The sequence below is a fragment of the Xenopus laevis genome, chromosome 3L (genome assembly GCF_017654675.1).
Source record: "Xenopus laevis strain J_2021 chromosome 3L, Xenopus_laevis_v10.1, whole genome shotgun sequence".
NCBI lineage: Eukaryota > Metazoa > Chordata > Amphibia > Anura > Pipidae > Xenopus > Xenopus laevis.
The window spans coordinates 66352105-66375012 of NC_054375.1; the positions used below are offsets into that span (position 1 = coordinate 66352105).

General features: G+C 36.6%; 1 protein-coding gene across 1 annotated transcript in view; it reads right to left on the reverse strand.

Annotated features, from left to right (window-relative positions):
- ptprr.L (protein tyrosine phosphatase receptor type R L homeolog) overlaps positions 1–22908 on the reverse strand; it is a 73957-nt gene that overhangs the window by 39811 nt on the left and 11238 nt on the right. Inside the window, exons 3-4 of the mRNA XM_018252469.2 lie at positions 6652–6765; positions 5875–6030 (exon numbers count right to left, since the gene is read on the reverse strand). Coding sequence (XP_018107958.1) covers positions 5875–6030; positions 6652–6765 — 270 coding nt within the window. The remainder of the gene's footprint in view (positions 1–5874; positions 6031–6651; positions 6766–22908) is intronic.

Consider the following 22908-nt stretch of genomic DNA (forward strand, 5'->3'; position numbering starts at 1 on the left):
TTCGAATCGAACGATTCGAAGGATTTTAATCCAACGATCGAAGGAAAATCCTTCGATCAAAAAAAGGTTAGCAAACCTATGGGGACCTTCCCCATAGGCTAACATTGACTTCGGTAGGTTTTATCTGCCGAAGTAGGGGGTCGAAGTTTTTTTTAAAGGGAAAGTACTTCGACTATCGAATGCTCGAATAGTCGAATGATTTTTACTTCGATTCGTTCGATTTCGTTCGAATTCGAACGAATTTAACCAATTCGATGGTCGAAGTACCCAAAAAATACTTCGAAATTCGAATTTTTTTCATTCGAATCCTTCACTCGAAGTTAGTGAATCTGCCCCTGTGTGTCTGTGTGCTGGCTTGCGGCTCCTTTAATCAATGAAAGTAGAACCATTCATGCATCTTATACAAAATAAAACATATTGACATCACATGAAATATGTCCTTACTGTTTCATAACCTAGTTTTCCTTATGAATGAACAATAAATATCAAAATGTGCAAACGACACAGATATTAAAAGTCACAAATCATGACCATTATCATGAATGTCAGCAAAAAACAAGATTTATATGTACAGGTATATGATTTATTATCTGGAATTCCTAAGATCTTTCTGTAATTTGTCATTTTAGTAAGTCTACTAGAAACCATTTAAACATTAAATAAACCCAATAGAATTGTTTTTTGCACCAATATATATTCCTGCATCTTAGTTACCATCTAGTACAAGGTACAGTTTAATTCTGTATTTACTCTGTATTATTACAGAGAAAAGGGACGTAACTTAAAAAAGCATTGTTGTTTCCTTAAAATGGTAGATTGCTTTTCTGTCATTTGGAGGATCCCATGTTTTTGAAGTCTGGACTTTAAATCTTTCTACTCGTTCCAAACATCAAGATATCATATTTTCCCTGCTGGTAGCCAGTTAAGTAAAATGAATATGACACTGCTATGGCATATTGCTGACTTCTGCCCTTATAACTGTACTACTAGGCCCCTCTTGTATAGCAGACTTTCATGCTTTTATGCTATGATTTTGGCATTTGGCAAAATTGCTAGATCTATCAGGCTTATATATAGTGAGATGTGTCTTCCAATGCCTTGTAATAATCTCCCCTGTAGCTTTGACTTTGTACCAGAGTATTAGGAAGCATGGAAAATAGTTCCAGAAGATGGATTTGGCTTCTGGAAAATCTTGCAGGAACAAGGTATAGCAAGTTAATGGGAGTTGAAAAGAAGCCGATCAGCAGTCCAAAAGGACAGACCATTTGTAGACTCAACAGCAGGAATATGGACACAACCATATACAACAGAAATCATAAATGAAGTTTTATTCTTCAGACATCATTAAGACTAGAGTGTTTAGCAGCAAAATTGCATAAGACAGGTTCTGTAGGGGAGAGGAGATGAGGCTGCTGCCTATCCGTGAATAATGAAATGCCAGTCCTACAGTATAAACACATATAGCGGTGATTTTCAGTGTTACTGGCCTCATTATCTGTGCTTAAGCCTTTTATTACAACAGTATGGGGGGTGACTTCTCATTGATTCCTGGATTCAGAAAATAATGGCATGGCATTTTGCTAATTGCTTCACAGAAGGAAACTGTCATTATTGGAAAGCATTTCCAGCCACCAAAACATGGTGCATAATTCTGCAAAAACACTTAGGGGCCGATTCATCAAGGGTCGAATATCGAGGGTTAATTAACCCTCGATATTCGACTAGGAACTAAAATCCTTCGACTTCGAATATCGAAGTCGAAGGATTTAGCGCAAATGCTACGATCGAACGATCGAAGGATTATTCCTTCGATCGAACGATTAAATCCTTCGAATCGAACGATTCGAAGGATTTTAATCCAACGATCGAAGGAATATCCTTCGATCAAAAAAAGTTAGCCAAGCCTATGGGGACCTTCCCCATAGGCTAACATTGACTTCGGTAGCTTTTAGCTGCCGAAGTAGGGGGTCGAAGTTTTTTTTAAAGAGGCAGTACTTCGACTATCGAATGGTCGAATAGTCGAACGATTTTTAGTTCGAATCCTTCGATTCGAAGTCGTAGTCGTAGTCGAAGGTCGAAGTAGCCCATTCGATGGTCGAAGTAGCCCAAAAAACACTTCGAAATTCGAAGTTTTTTTACTTCGAATCCTTCACTCGAGCTTAATGAATCGGCCCCTTATTGTAGATTTAAAACCATGGGAACAGAAAGGTCACAGTAACCAGCTTCTCCAGTTTTACCTGATCCATAGAGATTCTGATACGTAATAGCACAATTGCCTCCTTTTTATTCTTAGTTATTTATTATGCTAAAAGCAACACATACTAATAGTTACTTGTTCTTTTATCATAGAGTATGTAATAACATTGGCCACATTCTCCTGTTGCAAAATTTCAACTCCCATCCTTAAAAACTTGGGAGGTTCTTGGTTATGCTATTGGGAAAAAAAAAAAAACATTTTTCTAGTGCAACATATAAACTTTGTCAATGCATCCTCATGGCAGCCAGGCTGATTATTGCACATAATTGGAAAAAAATCAATTTTACCCCTGACCTCTTTGAAATCAAAGATAACAGAAATAAGCCACTGAATGTGCCATTGTGATATTATTATATAAAAATGCATGTAAAAAAATTAACGTTGGCTTTGTAATGCCATTGGGCTCCCATATTCATTTGTACAGGTCAACATTTACTCTAAAGCCATCCCTAATTAGTTATGGTATATTATTATGGCATCTAGAAAGCTCAGTAAAGCAAGGTAATATAAATATAACAATATAGAAGATAATATAGTATTTTAAGAATTAAATGAACCAAGATAAATGTATTCAGATGACAATCATTGCATACTTATCATCAAACCATGGAGGGCATACTTAACTTTAATGAACATGAACAATGAAGGCCTTCAAATCATACTTAAGTCAGTATGGCTAAACACAATGAATTCATGGCAAACAAAAATTTCTACCTGTCTAGTACAACAGTCAAGACTTGAAAATAGTAACAGAAAAAAGCCCTTACGGGGCCACTGAATGACTTTGTTTGCCCATTGTGAGACAAAGGAGAATGAAAGATTGGAAGCTACTCATCTGCGAATAAAGGAGTCAAATCTCCCATTGCACTGCAGCAGGGTTGATTACTAGCATATAAAGAACCCAGCAATTCACATCATATTTTCCCTTTACGCTAAAAGATAATTATAGCATGCAAAGCCCTGATGCATTGATCTGTTTGTCATCTAGCTGTAGTATTTGACATCTCTGTTTTAGATGGATTTTGGTGTAGAAGTACAAAGCACTTGTCAAGAAACATCATTGCTTCAACTGGTATGTATTAATGAGTGTATAAAACAAAAATTTAAGCCATGATGCCTGTTTTGTAATTTAGAAATACACACTAAGCAGCAGGTCCATACTAGGAATCAAAATAGACCCAGGCATTTCAAGCTCAGAGAAGCACAAACTGCCCCCACTAGCCCCATAAATAGTACTTATAAATGGCATCTTACAACAACCCTTTTGGCATTTGCCAGAATCCACCTATAGCCAGTCTGGGCCTGCTAAGGATAAAGCTTCGTACTGGCAGCCATGTGTACTACTAGAATTGCCACTACACACATTAAAATATGGTGGCCTAAAAAATATCTAATTTTATGTGAATAAAAGAACAACCATCCAAGGAAAGTTATAAATGGCAAACAGATGATACATGAAGTTAATGCTAGGAAAAAAAGTCTGAGTAGATTCTGTGTAGAGTAGAGCCCTGCATTGAAAACAAATAGAACAGCAAATGAACATTCCCACATACTTACTTGATGCCTATTGTTGGAATAAACAATCATCCTACATGCCATGTAATGGTAATATTTAAGATTGGACTATAAAATAAAGGAACAGAAAAGAGTAAATATTGTAGGGGACACAAGGGGTCAAATTCCCCTGTTGCTCAGGAAATTGGCATATGTAAGCTATGTCTGGGAGGTTTCCTAATGAGCCTAGGGGCAGTGGATCTAGTTCATGTTCCTAGTTTATATAAAGGGAGGAAACACATGGCACACTCTTTTGGTTTCCACCCAGTACCAGGGATAGATGTACTAGGGAGCCTGAAGCAGAAGACCCCAGTACCGAGCTTTGAACCCTATGGTAACTTAAACCTCAGTAAAGTCAGGAAGCAGGGAAATATAGAGGTAGATAATTCCTGTAACAGCACATTCATAGTAGTGAGATACAGTAGATAGGAATGGTTTAGCAAGAGCATCATGTCCTTCTACTGACTAGTAGCGTGTTAGTAGTAACACCTGGAAAGGCGACCATTCATCCCTGAGTTTGGGTGGCTTCTATTGGAGGGAATCCATTTCACTGAGGTGTTCTTAAGTGGTAAGACTGTACCTTCACATTATTCTATCTACTATAGATAATGGTGTATGAGGTTATATGAAACTGCTTATTTTTCTATAATAATATTGATATAATACACAAAAGCCATGAATTTCCTGTAAATTATATCCTTATAAACGGTGAGTTCTGATGTCATCAGTTATAAACTGTGAGTTCTGATGTCATTTCTTTCACATGACTCAGTGAAATTTGTGTATTATAATAAATAAAGTACCCCCAGTTGCAAAATATGAGGATATTAGACGTTACCTCAGAGTTCCATGACTTCGTGTTTTTATATAGTCATGAAACTTCTCGGTAACTTATAATATCATTATATTTTACAAGAGGGGGTACTTTATTCACTATATATTGCTTTAGTGTACTCAGTTATATTTTGCTCAATAAATGACCTTTCTGGCAAAGTGTTGTGTGTTATAGTCCAGCTTGTAAAAACCATTCCTCTAGCACCTCTGTAAGGGTCCGGCTGAAAAAGGGTGCTGTACTATCCAGCAGTGGGCGTGAGAAGGAATTTCATGTGACCCCATTCTATCTAGGGATGCACCGAATCCAGGATTTGGTTCAGGATTCGGCCTTTTTCAGCAGGATTCAGATTCAGCCGAATCCTTCTTCCCGGCCGAACCGAATCCTAATTTGCATATGCAAATTAGTGGTGGGGAGGGAAATAGTGTGACTTTTTGTGACAAAACAAGGAAGTAAAAACGGTTTTCCCCTTCTCACCCCTAATTTGCATATGCAAATTAGGATTCATATTCGGTTCGGTATTCGGTATCGCGAAGGATTCGGCCGAATCCAAAACAGTGGATTCGGTGCATCCCTAATTCTATCACACACTTTTCTGTATCTAAATAATTCTTCCCCATTGCAGCCAACTTGCACTGCACTTAGGGGCAGATTTACTAAGGGTCGAATATCGAGGGTTAAATAACCCTCGATATTCGACTAGGAACTAAAATCGTTCGACTTCGAATATCGCAGTCGAACGATTTAGCGCTAATCCTACGTTTGAACGATTAAATCCTTCGAATCGAACGATTCGAAGGATTTTAATCCAACGATCGAAGGAATATCCTTCGATCAAAAAAACACAGGCAAGCCTATGGAGACCTTCCCCATAGGCTAACATTGAGTTCGGTAGCTTTTAGCTGCCGAACTAGGGGGTCGAAGTTTTTCTTAAAGAGACAGTACTTCGATTATCGAATGGTCGAATAGTCGAACGATTTTTAGTTCGAATCGTTCGATTCGTAGTCGAAGTCGTAGTCGAAGGTCGAAGTAGCCCATTCGATGGTCGAAGTAGCCAAAAAAACACTTCGAAATTCGAAGTTTTTTTAATTCGAATCCTTCACTCGAGCTTTGTAAATGTGCCCCATCGTGTGTGATTGACTAAAGTAAACTGGACAAGGGCAGGAGGGGAAACGACTGGATAAACTTTGCAATCACAGTAAATCACTCAGAACAATGAATTGAGTCTTACCTCTGCAGACACTTCAGTAATTCCAAAATGGGATAATCTTTGGTGCAGTGTATGCAAGTTGAGGGAACGCAAGACTTCTGCAGAAGGAAGGGCCTCTGGAACGCCTATTTTTTTGTTCAGAGGGGAAATAAAGAGTTCCACGCAATTCTTTCTACCCTGTGTGTGGGGAAATAATGTGAAAAACTTTGTTTGAACTTCCCCTTTTCTGGTAACATACAGTTGAAATTACACCATTCATTTTACTCAGTACCTTAACAGCTGTCTAGCTCACCAGTAAAGACTCAACTCAATGTGTTTTTGCTTAACACAATTTCGAGGTGTTGAATCAAATATTTACAGATATTGAACACATTTTTACCAAAACATATTTATGATTTATCAAAATTAATTGGTGCACAAACTGGTGCAACATCAAGGAGCACATAACTGCAACTTTACTGTAGCTTTAGCTGTTTATTCACTATTTCCACCCACGTGTCACATAATTAAATTACCTGTGAGACACATAAGGACATTTACAAAAAATTAATTGTCTCAGTTGCAGTTTTGGCTGGTAAAAGACAGTTTTGTCATTGGTTTTTCCTGCCCATCCCTTCAGGTGTTATGAGTACTGTTCTATATTGTCAGTATAAAGCAATGCATTTCTGTTCTGAAATAGCAAATTGTATCTGAGAGGTATTATAAGCTATTCATAAGGTTAGCTATTGTCCACTACGGAAAGCCATCCATTAAGAGCTTACAAACACAAAGGAGATTTGGACACAACAGTGCACTTACATTGAGGCGATTGATGTGAACTTGCTGTGGCGACAAGCCAAGGGCTGCAGCAACTCCCTGACGAAACTTCCGGAGTAACGTTGTGTTCAGTTTGTTTACATCCATTTTCAACATCTGAAAAGCAGAACAAGTCCCTAGATTAAAATGTTTAGTCCCTGACTAATGCCTTAACTATGTGAACCTTTCTCAGATCTATTCCCAGTATACGCTAAACTCTATGCCTCTTGATTGTGTTGTTTTTTTTTTCATATCAGATAATAAATCTTTAACAGACCCCAAAATAATAACAGGAAAAATACTGCTCCACAACTATGGTTAATAACAACCTTTTTTATATTGTAATTGTAAGCTCTTGGTGGGCCGGGTCCTCTTTACCTTGTGTATCGGTTATAAGTTGTTGTTTTATCTGTATGTTTATTGTATACATCCATTTATTGTATGGAATGGAATAGGTTTTCCACAATGTGCCAAGATACTGTATGCAAATAATAATATTGTGCTTATTATGTGCATCTAACTAACTGTAAAATGAAAAGAAGGACAGAACAAGCCAGAAAGAAAGCATCCATTAAGCAATCATTAGCTAACCAATCCTATTTCTGCCCTGTTGCATGACTTTCCTCACATATGTTTTATAATATAGTAGTTAGGCGATAGATCAGTTTGCATTAGTATCAATTATTAATTATTCCTTAATTCTAGGAGATTCTAGTAAATAATCATATGCATTGTATCCAATAATTATATCCATAGTGTATCAATTTTTTCAAGCTTGGAGCTGTCCCACCTAATGCTACCATCTTGCACCCTTGCCAAGCCTCTGGTCTGGGTATTACGTTTAGGAACCCAAACTGCAGCAGAAAGCCTCGGCATCTGTGTGGGGGAAGGACAAAGTGGAAAAAACAAATGGAAACTGCCATGTTTTTTTACACGCACCTGCCTTAATCTTAGTCCCCCTATAGGTAGGTGCATGTCTTTGTGCTTCAGTAGAGAACACAAAGACTTGTGATTCTCCCATGAATACAATGCGCTAGTTTTGGTATCACTATATTCAAGGAGGTGCATGCTTAATGGTGCACAAACTGATGGGTGCAAATTCTATGAATCCCTGTACATGGCAGGTGTTGAATACACAAAGATGGATTGAGAGCAACTGTACTGCACTGTGCACCATTTGTCATATTTTTAATCTAGTATAAAGTGCAGAGCACAGACTGCTGACACCATTTCACAGGGGTCGGTATATATTTACAACCTAAAGGTAAATAGGGCCGCATGTCTTTACATTTTTCAGACTGCCCATGTCCCCAGAGATATTGTGCCATGCTCCTTGCTCACTAGGCCATACCCCTTTTGAATTATGAAACAATAGAATGTTAGGGCAGGCTAAATAGGTGAACTATGGGATTCATCTAATAAACAGTCTTTAATTTATCTAGTAATCCACAGCAATCAGGTAATTGTTTGCTGACATCAGCTGACAAGTAAATGCTACCTGCTGCTTGCTAGAAAGCAAACTTAAGACAATTTATTACATTTCACCATAAGTCTCTAAAATGTTCACAGACCTTAGGGCAAATGTAAGAAAGTAAAAAAAATATAAAATATTCAGCTCCTTCCATAACACTAATACAATGAAGATTTCCAGACCTGCCTGGAAATTATATTCAGTATGGCTACCCAGTGATGGTTCTCATTATTAAAAAAAGAATCAATAAAGAACTTATGATGTAAATAAACTGATTATATGAGGGTTGTCCTACAGGAAAGCCCTGATGTGTGTATACATTTTTGATGCCTATTTATTAGCCTTCCTGACAAGTCTCTCATATAAAAAAGGACTTTCTTTAGACTGCACAATCTCACTTCAAGCCAAAATGCTAAAATTCTACAAGCTGTATTGTGAACTATAGCTCATCAGACAGACATACACACAGATATGGGATCTATTATCCACAATGATTGGGAACTGAGATTCTCTAAAATGGAGCCTTCAGGTCACTAAAAAAACTTTCAATATATACATAAAAAATCTTTTGCATGGAAATCAATTTATGACTTGTCAAAATCATTACAGTGTAAATAATTCAACACAAAATAATAGTGCTTTAGCAGAATCACTGTCATATTTTAAATGCTGCTGAACAGTTATTCATGATAAAATACCCTAGTTCCTAAGCAGAATGGCAGCTGAGTATAACTATGTAGGACTAGATAGATGAGGGTGTGATATGTAAATGCTGCATAAATACTAAATGTACCTTTCACACACCTACCACATGTTATTTGTTATACAATGGCTTCTGTGAGGAGTTACTATTTATATCATGGTGGAAGTACATTTTAGTTGTTTGCTCAGATGTTAAATATAAAAGCCTCAAAAAGCCACGTACAAGGCTATGAAATAATAGTGCAGAGTCCAAAGTAACCTTACCTTTAGGAAGATCCATATAATTTTCACCCAAATAAAATGAGAAAGCTCTCTGTGGCAGAATAGCAGCAATGGTATCGCGTAGCTTGTGTATTTGTGTTGAACACCTGGCTCAGAAAGATGATGACACCTTCTATAAATTGTCTCTCTAATTAGCCTTACAGTCTCCAACCAGCTCCTTCGGCTTCCCCTATTGTGATTTGTAGCAACAGTATTATAGCTGCCAACATATAATGATACACTTCTTGCTACTGTACATATACTGTAGAAATGTGGGCACGAATATACATAGAATGAAAATCAATGCATATTGTTATAGGGGTAGCATAAATGTCTCTACCAGTAAACTAATTTGTACATATTAATGCAAATTTGTAAACATGCATGTTATACTTAATTTTTGTATCTATTGCTTTTTTTGTAATATATTCTCATCTCATGCAGCCTGGTCCATCAGTAAAAGAACATCACACAATACAGTATATAGCAGGAAAGATGTCACCTAGAGTTTGTTTCCAGAGCAATGGCAGATCTCATATCTCTAGCCAGATGCTCCCCTGGGTGAAACCTGCTGTTTCCTGTGAGTGTTTATCACCTTACTAATTAATGTTGCAAAAAGAATTGTTTGTTTTGTATTTTAAAGCGTTGGTATTATCTCAGCAGATTCACTCAAGCATTTAGAATGCTGTTGATCTAGATCCTATGGATACTAGCAACACACATTTGTCTTTCTCCATAGAACCTACACTTTTGGTAATTAACAGTGAATATATGTGATTACAGGAGAGTATTTAAAACAAGTATAAAAAGATTAATGAAGGTGCCTGGGAGTGGTAAAATATATAGCAGTTACAGAAGAGCATTACCCCTTCAATCATGCTCAGTATTCCTAATTAAGGCCACTAAATGACCTGTGGTTTGTTGAGTTTGGCTTTTGAGGACAGTTGATGCATATTAATATTCTTACTCTTACTAGCATTCTGTACAATTTCAGCCAATATTAGTAAAAGATGGATTTTTTTTAAAGAAACTATCATTCAACCTCTTCAATTCCATATGTATCTAGAATACATAAATGAATTATTCATAATGTGGTTTGGCATCCATGGTAGCAGCTACTACTCATGATTGAATTGACCCTGAATTGATTTTTGAGTTTGCAAAACAGATGACCTGACTGAATCTCTGTACTGGAATGCTTTCTAGTGGACGCAATACAATGAGATTATTGAGATTTTACAAACTGCTATAATTTTGAAGGTTGTTTCTTATCTTGTAATATTTAGCTCATTTAATTCACAGATACTGCAATGACCACAATATCAATATTACATTATATAAGTTTTTATTCCCAAGCATGCAAGGTTATTCTGAGGTCCCTTGTCACTATTTCAACAGAAATTAACTATTTATGCTGTCTGTGACAAACTCCAACTCTCACCTGTTCTTGATTATTATTATTAACATGTATTTATAGAGCGCCAACATACAGCGCTGCACTTATTACTTCTCACAATATAAGAAATATGTGGCGGTATTTGCTTGCATATGATGCATGTGTTCTAGAGTATAAGTTTGGTGTCAATAGTGCTAGAAATGCCAGCCACAGAACAATTAAAACGTTTCCTGCAAACATTATTAATGAAGTAATAAAACTTTTGATGTGTTCTATAAAGTTTTATACTGCTTGCTTTACCATACTGGTGGAGAAAAGGGCTGCCTATAGACTTTTCAGCAATGTATACTCATGATAAGTTGTCCTGATAAGAGACCAAATAAAAAGCCGGATATACTGTATTGACAACCAGGGAATTATATAACCTGACTGCCCGTCTAGTCAATAAACCCTTCGGTTGATAGGGCAACTTTTTTTAATGAGCACAAAGAATGTGCTGTCATTGCTTGTACCTTTCTTCATTTTCTGTAGAAATGTACTCAAGGCAAATTATTCCCACTCAATTTATAAAGATGTTCCCTCTTTGCAAGTGGCATTGCCTTTTCATTTTAATATGCCTTGGTCTTTTTTTTAATATCATGCTAGTAGCTGCAGATTCATTGTGCTCAGAGATCACTGAAACAGACACAGTCCAAGCTTCTGACAGCATTTTAAAAAGGTTGATTTTGTCAAGTGCTAACCCAGTGTGATGACCCCAGTGCTAAAATGGTACCTAAAAGGTATCATTGACAGCTTGTCAGCTGATGTCATGTGCCCATATGACCTGATCAAGTTTTGTAAGGCAGTCTCTACACTATAAAATGATCAGCAGCCCTGTTGACATTTTATTAACATAAGACTGTCAGAAAACAAAGAAATAAAACATCACACTGGACTCTAGAGCATATGTTCAACCACCCCACTGTATTACAAAGCATGGTAAGATTACAAATATAGAAAAGATATTCAATAAAGCATTTCTTAGTGGTCACACACACACATACAGTGTATATATATATATATATATATATATATATATATATATATATATATATATATATATATATATATATATAGTCCATAGGGTAGCTAGCATTCACGAAAGACTGTTTAAATTACATGTGTATGTTACTAAAGTATCAAAAAACCTTTTTGATACTTTAGTAACATACACAAGTAATTGATTTGCTGCTATCAATTTAGTATGCAGTTGCAATGTATCTTGTTTTTATCAGTGTAAATGTAATGGCCAGATTAGGATGTTATTTATCTATACAATATGCATTTGTGCTTTGTTCACATTTTATATGTTTTAATTTGTGACGTCTAGGTAGTATTTGCCCTTGGGGTGGGGGAAGAGACGTCATCATTAATTAAGTAGTTGCTTTCCCGCCAACATGTTTATATATGGCATTTTTATTAAGAACTTACCACTTTGAGAAAGGCCCCATAGGAGGCCCAAACGTTAGTCCTCTCTTTATATACATATACATTTTTTTCATTTTTTAAGACCTGTGAGTGCGGATCTTACTCGATGGTAGTTATTTACATTTTTACGATACTGCACCCAGGCAATCTATTATCGATGTCTCGAGAGTGCCGGCTCTATGGTGGAATATATATATATATATATATATATGTATATATATATATATATATATATATATTTAATATATTTATATATATATATAAACACATATATATAGCATCCATGTAAAAAAAAAACCTGACAAATGTCAATAGAAAATGACCCTCAGAATGCACCCCAACCACCAATTGTGATGAGGCTGGCCTCAAAGTAGTTTGAAATCCTCCACACTATCCTAATTTTCCTGCCATATTGGCATTGTTAGTGGATTGCCAGGAGCTGCCCTGGGCTGTGACCATGACCATGACAGGGAAATCCTGACTGTTCCAGTTATGCCCTTAGACAAAGGGTCTATTTTTATTCATATTATTCAAAGAGACAAAAAACCTGGGCAAGTTAATTTGGTTTTGGAGCATTTTGTTATTATTTAATATTTTACCTTTTCACTTTGGTCCCTACCAGAATCAGTCTTACTATATGAGGTCCCTGTGAAATGCAACATATAGCCTACGTACAGCAGATACTACCCTGGTAGAAAATGAACCTTGGACCCCAGTACGGCAGTGCACCCATTCTGTCCTAAAGGTGTAAGTAAGAGATCTTTTCAGAAGACTGAGGAAATCACTAACTTTTTAAAATGAAATGGCAAACAAAATTTCTTTGCAGCAAGCTACCTAACATTCAGTGCAGCAGACTGTGTCATTTTAATTTCTAATTGGTTGCTATAGGATGTGCAGTTTAGTGCCTCGGGTTTGTAAATTAATGACATATATTTATATATATATATATGTGTGTGTCTATACATTATTCTTACTGTTAAACGGTGCCCTTGCAACACATAATCTTGGCTGTGTAATATTGCATCTTTTTTTTCCTCTAATGAGACACAAATATTTCCAAGGTGAGAAACAGGAAAGACTGAGCCAGATAACGGCTGTGCAGAGCTTTCCTCCTGTTCCCAACAGACATAACAGTGTTTCCTTGCTGAATATCACCAAACCACAGTGACATTCCAATTCACATTTAATAAACAAGTAATTATTAATATCAAGGCACAAATCAGTTTATATTTGCTGTAATGTTACACTGAATAGGCATCTTATGCAGTTATATTTTAGTGACTCTTTGAAACCAGTCAAAAAAAAACAACAAAAAAAAACCCACCAACAAATGTCTGTCTACATGAGAATCAGGAAAGACTCTGTCAAAGGGCTGGTGTGCAGTTTTCCCCTCCTTTTCCTGGCAGACATAACAATGACAGATCTTTAGAAGGAATTCACTGAACCATGAATATCAGGATTGCATGAAAGATATAGCACATACTCTTCCCTTCTGAAACACTCAGTAGAGGATATCTGGGACGGGGCAGTAACAGCGGCAGATTCCTAAGCAAGAGGAAGGAAGGAAATACCTGAAATAATCAGACGAAAAAAATAAACTTAAAGAACATTAGCCCCTTGGTAATGTATCGGAGCTCTGAGCAAACTGTGCTCAGTTCCTTCTCTAAAAACAAATGGGTTACTGTGACTCCCAACCACAAGTGTTAGAGCACTAAGGGGTTCAAATATGAGCCTCTTAATACTCATGAAAAAAAGTTGTGTCCAAGGTTTGGCCAAGCTCTTCACTTAACTCCAGATTCATAATTTGAATGTTGTGCAAGTTTGAAGAATGTTGGGAGGGGAACTTCTATATACCTCCTTCTTCCCTGCTCCTCATGAACACAGAGCTGCCAAACACCGGCAGTACAGTATTCATCAAAGCAATTCAGGCCTCTCTGCACTCTTATAGAGCAAAGATACCTTCAGAAATTCACAGAAGTTCAGGCCAGTGTGCAAAGTGCAAAAGACATGGCAGTTTGTGCCTTTTGTGGGCTTTGCACAGGTTAAAGATGGCCATATACAGTATAGACTACTGACTCTACCCATCCAGACAATGTCAGTAGATTATTGGTCAATATATTGGGGCCTTGCCAACAGCCTGACCAAGCAATATCTACCTGAAAATTGAGTATCTATCTGTCAGAAAAATTTGAAAATTCAAAACCACATCAATGTGTTGACAATGTCCTCTCTTGACAGGTCTGCATAGGCTCACAGTATGATCTGATCATTTGCAGAGGGCCAAATGATTGGTTCAGCCTAATCTGGCCAAGGGAAAGGGTTGAAGTTGTAGGATAGTAGAACAGAAAGATCAGTAACTGCCACTGGCTGGCTGCAAGCTGGCTAAAAATATTTTTTAGTGCATTCTAGGAGGAAAATAGTCTTTTGTTGCTAACAGGAAAATATAAACCATAGTAGCTGCCCCAAATTGATATTGTCAGTGCATGTTTTCAGCCTTCATGCCTTCAACTCTCCCATCCTAGAATTATTTGCTTTCAGAGATATCCTTGTTTATAAAAGTGGTCAATTAATCAGATGTGTTTCAATCATCTCATTGCCATGCAAGGGATGTTTTAAAGTAACTTCATTGTTATCATCAGAAAAATAAAGCAAATATGGTTGGTGGTATATTAGGCCTCCTCTTTGCAATGTGCAGTACAAAAGCCTACCTGATATCCCCTTTCAAGGGTTGGCAGCCAAATGAAACCTATTTATAGCCAGTTACAAATGGCAACTACTACATGTCATTTCCCCTGTCATATAGGGCTAGCTATACCTACAGCAAAATATGCTGGCCACTGCTGTTGTTGAACCACAACTATCAGCATCATTTGGCTCCCGGTCGTTCAAAAGCTAGAAAGAAGTCTGTTGCATTATAAATAATGGGCCATGTGGCTAAACAAACCACACAGTCTCATTACAAATCTGATATTTTGAAATCAATGACTGGAAACACAAGTGTGCATTAAAACAAATAACCTTACATTTTACAGCTGGCATTTTATATCCAGTTTGGGTTTGTATCATTTACTCATCCCTCCCTCTCACCATCTGTTTGGTCCTCTGTGTACCCAGTATTGCATCTAGTCACTTGATTTGCAAAATACGGCTGTAAATGATTGACTCTGTAGTGCCAAACACGCTGAGGCACAAAAAACACAAATAAAAATGGGGAAATCTGCCTCAAAATGTAGAAGATTTAATTTTATATTTACTCTATTTCAGTTTTGCTAATTAATTTGCTTGCAGCAAAAAGCAGAAATTTGCCGCAAATTCCTGTCTGGCAAATTTATTCACCCATCACTAATAATACGTACAAAAGGATTCCCAGCTGTTTTTTTCCTCCCCTATTTATCAATACATTTCTGACTGCAAATAAACTTGTCCTAAAAATTCAAAAAAGTTGTAATAAAATTAAAAGACACAGTAAAGAAGAGACCTGTGTCGGTTGCAGAATTTATTTTATGTTGTTTTAACAAATGTTATGGCTTAAAAAATATTGGGGCATAATAAATCAACCACTTTGTAGTCTTTCTTGAAATCAACAGAACTGGTTTTGGTTTATATATTCCAAAATGAATCTTCAGGGTCTTCTCATATCCCATATATTCCTGGAAGAAGCCTAGTTCTGTTTTCCATCAATTGCAACAGTGAGATAAAATAATGCCTGCCAAAGTACCTTGTTAAACCTTCTTTTCAAAGGAAATCAAATCAGAATGAATTATAGCTTCATAGATCTACATGGGAATCTAATTTAGTTCATTATTGTTTGAAAGAGAAAAATATACTTAGCACAACGCAAAAAGCTCTTATTTGTAAAAGGTTATTTAAATATAGAATAATGTCATGCTAAATTTAGCTTCTGGAATTCATAATTATAAAGTGAACTTCAGCTGAAAACCGATACATTACACATAGTAGTATTTGTGAAAACATAAATTAAAAGGCCTGTGTGCCATGAGTTCCAACTGGAAGCAATGTTTTATAGCCAGTGACAGTAAATATACAGGGTACTAATTCCAGACCCCACAAAAAATGGAAATACCCACTATATAGATATATTCCATAACTTAATTTGCCCAATCATTCTTTGTTCAGTACAATTACAATTTGACATAACTAAGCAGCCTTCCCTTCACACCAAATGTGTGGCTTCTATACTGTGTCATATATATGGCTTTCTTTAACATTGCCATTCAATTTTGAGATCAGCAATTTACATGAATTCAGCACACCGTCTTCAGTAAATTTGGGGGTGAAAAGAGAAATAATAAGCTTGTAAAAAACATTAACCGGATGTCAATTAATTCTCGTGGTTGGAAAAATGAAATGTAGTAATGCAATAAATGGCATAATGTTAGTTACAAGTCTAGATACCCATAGCAACCAATCCATAGGTAACCCTGACTGGTTAGCAGTTTACAAGCAAATATTGGAAGTGATTAGTACAAGTTTGTAAACCTGGCTGCAATTATAATATTGCCCAGACACCAAAATAGCAATTAGATAGCTCCCTGGATCAGCCACTGACAATAAATGAATTATTACCAGATACAGAGAACCTTTTTTCTTCTCATAAACCACATGCATTAAATTGATCCCATTTAGCGGACTGGTACAGCACTAGTAGCTACACAACATATTCCTGCCATTTATTTTGTCCCTTATAAATAAACAGTATACATATCATACTTCTTGAATAGTAAGTTAGACAATATAGGCCATGGCTCTAATCTGCCCTTTTAATGCCCAATCACTCCAACCTAAACCCTGCAAGCATTAACTACCGACTCTCACTAAGTACTGAATCTTTATGGCCTATTTGTTTGCACAAACGAGGGATATGAAAGTGTATGTCCATACCCCACCCGACTTATGCCCATCTTGCTAAGGGTACAACTTGCAATTGGTATGTCATTTACTAACTGCTGCAACCCAAATTGTTCAGCGCAATATTCCTTTAGCAAATAGTGTCCAATAATCCACTCTCTCATAAACAATGAACCAAACATACACTGAGGTAACTTAAATGGAACTGCTACATACTGTATATCTAACATGCTCATAATAGGTATATTTGCAAATTTTTTTTGCAAAAAAGAAACAAAACAGTCAATTTCAGTACAAATCTGTCACGCTGAGTCCCCCATCCGGTTTTTTTTATATATGGCTCTAGAGAACCTAATTACTAAAGCAATATAAATTCCACAGACATGGTTACATATAGTTTGTTTAAGCTTAATTGCTTAGAAAGATATACATCCATCTGTCCTAGGCAAATATTTACAAGCACCATTATAACAGCTAAAGCATATCAGGTTTTTATGGGCATATTAGAATCTGTAGGCAATAAATTTAAAGGTCATCTTTATCATAAACACAGTTTTTTTCATACTGAAAAGTATTAAGAATTCAGTCGTTTTTAAAAGTATAAGTAAATGCAATTGCCGTATCTGTCTGGCTGTTTTAGAGCGGAGATCCTCTTTAAAAATGATGATATGACTTAAATAGCATATTCATCTGACACAAATGTGAAACAAATGCAAAGCTTAAACACAATGTGCTTCTTTTATGGGAGAGTATATGCAAATAAAAATACAAGTAAGTGTTTAGACAGAGAGAACCATATGAAGCCACCTTTTTTCCGTATTTGGCAATAAGAATGCAAATATTCAATATATTCATGATCTCTGTGGCACAGTGTTTATATGGAGTGGATTGATCTCAGCATATGAAGTTCATATAGAATACACAGATGGATGTAGTTCCACATAACCGTTCTTCATACTACATACTTTAATTGCCAGCAACACAAATGAATGGAAAATAACATTACTAGGCAACGCACAATCCAAGTGACTGGCAGTCAGGAATAAGCCATGTATAGTAAATGTAAATGCTACAATTAAAACTAAACTAAAAACATGTAGTTAAATAGTTTTATTTAGACAAGTTGAATTTTAAGTCTTGACTGTGATGCACATTTTGGTGGTTTGTTATGGTTCCCAAGGTTGCTTAGTGTGAATCCCAAGTTACGGGGCTTCTCACTCTGAGACGTTGAGTATATTCATTAATAAATGATAAGAACCATGGCAAAATTGTATCAGTTGGCACAGTGTGTGAGCTACATTATTTTTAGACTGTGGAGCAGTGACCTTTATTGAGCTAATGGAGACTGGAAGATTAGATTTGAAGGGGATACCCATAGAATGCTCAAGTCTACAACAAATTGCTACTGTTATAATGGTGAGTGATGAAAATCGCTGGAGTAATCCCTGGGAATATCCAGGTCTGAAGAAAATGCCTCTGTACAGTATGTGTATATTAGGGAATTTAGATTTCTACTGGTTTCCACTTAGTTTCCATTTGCAAATATACTGATTCTGGCAATTCTATTAATCCCTGCAAATGTAAATGTGGTGTTGGCACTATATAGCTATGTATAAAAAAAGGATAGAACATATTTAGGTGGACAACCATACCACATCACGTGGTGCTTAATTGTGGTGCACACTAATCATCAACCTACAGATAGCTGGAGGCTCCATCTAATTCAGAGCTTCTTCTTCACAGAGAGTGCCTGCCTGGATGGATGGTCCTATTTAGTTGTTTTGAGTGTGTTTTAATAAAATGTATATCCTGTAGATCTATTTAGTTGTTTACAATGACAGGCCTGTCATTTCCGAATTTATAGCTGCCGATATTGGTTACAGTGGGACCACTTGTCACCCCAGGCACCTTGATTGTATTCTAGTTTCACTAAAAGAGAACAAAATGGAATACTTGAGTTCTAACAGGATAAAAAAACATTGAAACAGTTTTTTATTTAACAGACACATGAGTCATATATCTTGATTAGTGGCTTCATTTAATAACAATTTATTTTATTTCTGACAGGGACAGGGACCACATTGCCTACTGTTTCTGTTTGTCTCTGTGTTAACTGTTCTTAAACCCCTCTATGCACAGTGCAGCAGAATACGTTTGCACTGAAGATAATGAAGATAATAATAACAATAATAATAACAGTCATTTAGCTTTAATTGTGATTTGTCTGGTGCAAGTACACCATAAGTAAGAAAAAGAGTAAAAAGGGCAATGCAGCAAACTACTCCAGTACAGTAACCTATAGCAACAAGTCAGATATCTGCTCATTCTTGAATGGATGAATATAAGTGCGTAGTCCAAGGCAAGCAATCATTTAAGTTTGCACTTATGAGTAGTTGAATGATAGTGCTCTCTGGTGGACAACAGAAATATGTACAAATGGCAGTGCATTTTAGTAACAATTAAAGTGAATTAAATATTTAATTTACTGTACATAGCACATTCACTATATGCCCTGTTTATTTTAAACATGTTTTCTTATAAAGACAGTATTTTTGTAATAATCAGTCTGTAAAAGACATTGATGAAAACATCAGATTATATTCATTTCACGTAAGAAACTATTTTACCATGACTAAATACGACCAATGGTGTGCTCTCTCATTGGAGAAATGTTTTTCCCCATGAATGTGTAGTTCCTTTCTCCTAGTTGTACCGTGTCTCCCATACTTTAACCAATATATTGCAAAGATTTGTACAGTTCGATGTGTTATTATCTTTAGTCAATATCCAATTGTATGTGATATAAGCACTGTTGCATGTCTCTACTTTAGGTCTCGGCTCAGAGCAGGCCCGACAGCAGAGGGCACCATATTTCAAGCACACACTGCACCTTTTGCCTTGCATCTCATGTACAAAACAGGCATTACTGGGCAACTAACACTACTATGGATGCACCTATTTCTGTGCCTAGTGATTGTAAATGAACAATTGTACCACTATAGGGTGACATTTACTTTGCACTTCAGGGCCAGAACCAGGGGTAGACATCAGAGGGACAGGCTTAGGGTACAAACATTTTGGGGGTGCAATTGCAGAACATATTTTTGCAGATCTATTGTCCAAATAATATTAACTGACAGTTTTATGTTTCACCTCTTACTTCCTGTGTTAGTCTGTATCTGCCACTTACTCTGCCAAACAATGGTTATAGTGCGGTAGTATCTTGGGGGGGGGGGATGACAGATTGTCACCATGCTCTTTGTGCTGAATCTCATTGGCCAGCTTTGAAGCACTTGCACTTATCCAAACTCAGCGCTTTTGTTTATCTAGGGCAAGCTGCAGTGCAAGAGACTTGTATACACTACAAATCCTTTGGAAGGCCACATCTAGCCCATCGGCCTCCAGTTGGATAGCCCTGGTCTACATTACCTTGAGGCCCTCATTAAGTACAGTGCTCGTGCTGTGCCTTGCTCCTGCTAGCACTGCTGACTGCTTACAATGTTGCACTTGTGAGACTATGTATGTGGACACCAATGGACTGCATAGGTGCTGCCACTTACATGGTGGGTGCAAGGGATGTCTGCCAGTGCAAATTTCACTCAGCAGTAAGCTTAAACATTTTAGAGATAAGGCGCACTGTGGAAAAAACATATGTTGATGATGTTTTCTAGGAGATTAAAATGAGGGTTCTTAGTTGAAAGGTTATTGCACTTGAACGTTCTCATTGAGGCTCCCTTTTCCTGATTTTTTAAGCCTGGCAGTAAACACAGCTAAAATATGTGAACAAAGAGAACTGGCCTCAATTCATATATTTGCTTAATACGATGTACAAAATTACTACACTTGGGAAAGATTATTTTTTAGGGCTGTTTTTTTCCAAGGAAAACCTTGGGTCAGACAATCCCATATGAATTAAAAGCCACAATGTGTGCCCTAGAGTAGCAATACATAGAAACCAATGAGATGTTTAATTTTAAACAGTGGGCAGTGTCATTCTGTGGCAACTAAAGCAAAATGTCTTGCATAACTCCAGTCCTTAAGAGGGATATAAATGAGCTGGAGAGAGTGCAGAGACGTGCAGCTAAACTGGTTAGAGGGAGGGAAGACATAAATTATGAGGGTAGACTGTCAAGGTTGGAATTGTTTTTTTCTGGAAAAAAGGTGCTTGCGAGGGGACATGATTACACTTTACAAGTACATTAGAGGACATTATAGACAAATAGCAGGGGACCTTTTTACCCATAAAGTGGATCACCGTACCAGAGGCCACCCCTTTAGACTAGAAGAAAAGAACTTTCATTTGAAGCAATGTAGGTGGCTCTTCACAGTCAGGACAGTGAAGTTGTGGAATGCACTGCCGGGTGATGTTGTGATGGTTGATTCAGTTAATGCCTTTAAGAATGGCTTGGATGATTTTTTGGACAGACATAATATCAAAGGCTATTGTGATATTAAACTCTATAGTTAGTATAGGTATCGGTATATAGAATTTATGTGAAGGTATGGTGGGGTATGTGTATGGATGCTGGGTTTTCAGTTGGAGAGGTTAAACTTGATGGACTTTGTCTTTTTTCAACCCGATTTAACTATGTAACTATATAACTATCTGCTGATTGGCTGCTATAGGCAATAAGCAGCAAACCTTGCTCCTTTTATGACATAACCTCCTGAGCATATATTGTACATTCCCAGTCAATGGTGATCTGTTTTAGAATCTCAGATTTGTATAATTATCTGTCTTAACAGATATCTATTATCATAATCGGGTTTTTATTCCCAGGTGATGAAAAACAGGGGTTTGTGCTTAACTTCTTAAAACTTTATGCATTTCCCTAGTTCTCAGCAGTCTTTGGAAAAATATAATTTTAAATTATTTTAAATAACCCCATACAAAACTTATATATATATATTATCTAGAATAAGTAATTAATGCTTAAATTAATCTTGTTAAATTTTTCATTTTAATTTAATACACTGTACTGGAATTTAATTAACTATCTAGTTACGTACCATTGACCTAAAAAATGAACAATCTATATTTAGAACAAAGTCTTTCATCCATAATTGTTCACATACTGACAAACACTGATTACGGCAATTTGTATCCATAAACTCTGGGCTTCTTCCAACACATTAAGCCAGAAGGGATTTTCCCAAATAAGTTTAGTGATCTTCCTGGGATACTGTAATATCCATCTTCAGATTCCATTTTCTGGTGTAAGGCAAAACATGTCAATTGCCTTATAGTAGGAGACACAAGCACAAATTAATGTGGCCGTGTGTCAGACTGAAAGTTGGGATTAACAATGAGAGGTGCTTTTCAAATCTATTTTCTTGTAATGACCTTCCACATAGCAAAACTTCAGACATTTTCTTATTTTTACTGCATTGAAGTAGGGATTGAATCCTGCACATGAAATAATCATGTAAAGAATCTTGGCCTCCTAGAGTTAATTGTAAGGACATTTTTAAATTTTAATATTATTAAATATAATTCAAGGTTTGTAGAAATACAGTATTTCATTACACATTCAGTCTTTTGATTGTTATATATGAAGGTAAATTATTTGTGCAATACCCTGAGAGGCTTTAATAAAAGAATATCTGATTTATATATATTGCCCCAAAGAAATCCAACTAAATGAAAATTAGGTGCAAACTCAAAGCGCAGTTGGAGCAATTTTCTGTATTGCAACATCTGCACATGTGCCAAAACTCATGAAAATTGCCGAAGCACTGGTCTCATTCAGAAGATTACAGAAGCGGCTGAAGATGGTGCCCATAAACTCCAATGCCTGAATCTTCACCGAGGGGAAAGTAAAAAGTTAAGGGCATTTGTCTGGAGTAACACTTAGGGGCACATTTATTAGCTCGAGTGAAGGATTAGAATAAAAAATAGTTCGAATTTCGAAGTATTTTTTTGGCTACTTCGACCATCGAATTGACTACTTCGACCTTTGACTACGTCTTCGACTTCAAATCGAACGATTCGAACTAAAAATCGTTCGACTATTCGACCATTCGATAGTCAAAGTACTGTCTCTTTAAAAAAACTTCGACCACCTACTTCGCCACCTAAAACCTACCGAGCACC